The sequence below is a fragment of the Austrofundulus limnaeus genome, unplaced genomic scaffold (genome assembly GCF_001266775.1).
Source record: "Austrofundulus limnaeus strain Quisiro unplaced genomic scaffold, Austrofundulus_limnaeus-1.0 Scaffold601, whole genome shotgun sequence".
NCBI classification, from domain to species: domain Eukaryota; kingdom Metazoa; phylum Chordata; class Actinopteri; order Cyprinodontiformes; family Rivulidae; genus Austrofundulus; species Austrofundulus limnaeus.
Window position 1 is genome coordinate 76,684 of NW_013953003.1, and position 2,892 is coordinate 79,575.

At 38.5% G+C, this 2,892-nt stretch overlaps 1 protein-coding gene across 1 annotated transcript in view; it reads left to right on the plus strand.

Moving 5' to 3' along the window:
- The window catches only part of si:ch211-1a19.3 (rootletin), a 13,612-nt gene extending 11,262 nt beyond the window's left edge, over nt 1-2,350 (plus strand). The window contains exons 3-5 of the mRNA XM_014026924.1: nt 221-374; nt 449-603; nt 1,955-2,350. Coding sequence (XP_013882378.1) covers nt 221-374; nt 449-603; nt 1,955-1,956 — 311 coding nt within the window. The 3' untranslated portion in view covers nt 1,957-2,350. The remainder of the gene's footprint in view (nt 1-220; nt 375-448; nt 604-1,954) is intronic.
- The last annotated feature ends 542 nt before the right edge of the window (nt 2,351-2,892 follow it).

Here is a 2,892-nt window from a genome sequence, read left to right on the forward strand (position 1 = left end):
GAAGTATTATCTGCAGCAGGTAAGATGTTAACTGTTCATAAAAACAGGAAGTATTATCTGCAGCAGGTAAGATGTTAACTGTTCATAAAAACAGGAAGTATTATCTGCAGCAGGTAAGATGTTAACTGTTCATAAAAAAGCTTTTTTAAATCCTCCTGTGGTGTGGTTTTAACCTGAAGGTTCTGAGGTAAATCAAACCGGGTCTGTTGTGTCCCCTCAGACAGGATGGAGGCCCTGCAGCAGAACCTGACCCAGGCGGACCACCAGACCGAGGCCTGCCTGAGCCTGAAGGCAGCAGCCGACAGTCAGCTGCTGGCGGCTCAGAGTCAGACCAGAGCCTGCGAGTCCAACCGGCAGTACCTGCAGAAACAGCTGTGAGTCCAGTTCACACACAGGGTTCTGGTTCTGCAGGGTGGTCCTGACCCGGTTTGTGTTTGGGTTCTTACAGTCAGAAGTGTAAAGAAGCAGAATCTGAGGCTCGGCAGGAGACGCAGCAGGCGGGAGGCTCCTCCTCCTCCTCTCCAGGCGACAGCGCCGCTCCCCTCTCTGCTGGCATTCCTGCGCTGACGCTGCTCCTGTGTGGCGCCCTGTGTCTGATGACATGTGAGTCAACGCACAAACGTCCCACTGCCACTGAACGCATCGCTGAAGCAGGTTCCTCTGAGAACTTCAGCCCAGTTTCAATTTAACACAAAGAGGAAAAAAAACACAAGAATTAAAGTTAGTTTCTGTAGTTTTTCATGTTTTGATTCAATAAAAACTAAACAGTTCATCTGAGGTTTAGTTCACTTCATTTCAAAGGAGTCAGAGCGCCACCTGCTGCTCAGTTACTGTAATTACAAACAGGAATCAGATATTTAATCTTTTAGTTCCTCAGGTAAAGATGAGACACTAAAATCAGTGAGAAAATAAAATTTTAGTTATTTTGCAGCTAAAAAATTTAACAAATTAAACTTTCACATATAAAATATAGCATTTCATTTTAAATGTAACTTTATTTAAAACTAGTTTTTGTCACTTATTGACAGTTCTCCAGACTTTCTGATGTCCTTTTATTTATCATTTAGCNTTGCAGCTAAAAAATTTAACAAATTAAACTTTCACATATAAAATATAGCATTTCATTTTAAATGTAACTTTATTTAAAACTAGTTTTTGTCACTTCTTGACAGTTCTCCAGACTTTCTGATGTCCTTTTATTTATCATTTAGCTGCTTTTCTCAGTATTTTCATTAGTTCTGCTTGTTAAACCATCAATCTTTGGTTTATGACTCACTCTGAGCAGAAAACCTGGAACTTTTACTTTGATTTTATTTTCTAACTTTAGTTTAAGAGCTTTTTATTCAAAATATTGTGTTGAGTTTTACAAATAATGTCTGCAAGTTAACAGATGAACTTAAAAAAAACAGCTAGAAAATGATTTTACTCCTACAAAGACACAAATCTAAAATAAAACAAGAAAAAATTATAATAAAACCCTTGAATGAATGTTTTCTATTTGCAAATATTAAATTCAGTTCAAAAATACTTTATTGATCTCAGAGGGAAATTAGGTAATCTGCTCCCATCTTTAGTCAAACTGATGAAAAATACCAAAAACATTTCAGATCAAATGGTGTAGAAACATTTGACATGTAAAAGGATTTATTTATTTTTAAACGTYGACTTTCAGACACTACGTTTGACCAATCAAATCGAAATGAGGATTAAGTCAAATTTGGTAAAAATGACCTCATCATATTTTCAGATTCCTGCTACATTTTGATGCTGAGATCATCCTGATATCTTTAGTAGATCAGAGATATGATTTAATTTGTATTGTTGGTTACAATAATACAGAAACATTTGGTCTAAATCCTAATTTTATGTAACTTTAATGAGGGTTTTTTATGTCTGAGCTGTGACGTAAAACCTTTACTGGTTCTGATCCTCATCATGTCCGTGTTGTGTTCAGGAGCTCGGGGTGACGGTCGGTCAAACCGCCGGCGAGGGCCGAGGTCCAGGAGGGGGCGGAGCCTGGATGTCGACAGGAAGCCGGCCGCACACACTTCCTGTCTGCGGCGGAGACACAAACTTTGCTTTAAACTTCACAGCTGAGGCGTTTAAGGAGCGTGGGACTTTTCAGAGCTCGTCAGCTGATCCACGGTTTTTATTCTGGTTTTATTTGAAGCTTTATTCTGATTTACTGTGTGAAGAGATTTAATCTGCTGTAACGTTTTAACAGCTTGAAGCTTTTTGTTTTTTCACCGTCGGACGACTCGACGCTTTAAACTGATGCTGTTGGAGGGTCGGGGGGCTCAGGGTGGGATGTARTCTTTTAAATAATAAACCTGAGCTGTTTCTAAGAAAACTCACTGTGTTTGTTTCTTTCATTCCCACGCTCGTCACAAGTCACATGACCTTTATTAGAGCCACTACATGAAGGGGGCGGGGCTTAAATCTGACAGGGAGGGCTGGGTCTTCTGGGTTTCCCTCAGAGGTTCAGATCCAGTCTTTGGTTCTCCCTGAGTCCTGGTGGCTCTGACCCCTAATTCACAAATTAATTAATCCCCAGTCAATCCACAGACATCACATCACACCAACAGGAAAAGGAACAAGCACAACAWCCATATTTTCAAAATAAGACACCATAAGTTGGACTAATTTTGTCAAAATCCAGACTATAATAATAAATATGTGGAATTTTTCATATGAAATGAGGATTAAGTCAAATCTGGTCAAAATGACCTCACCACATTTTCACATTTAATTTTTATTTTTTGTTCAGATTATTTGTTAAAGAAATATGAAATTCTATAATTTATATTTATAAGAGCTGCTGTTTAGGAGCTGAAGTTTGTGTTTCGTTATGGTTTGAAACTATTATTTTTATAGTTAATATACAATATATAC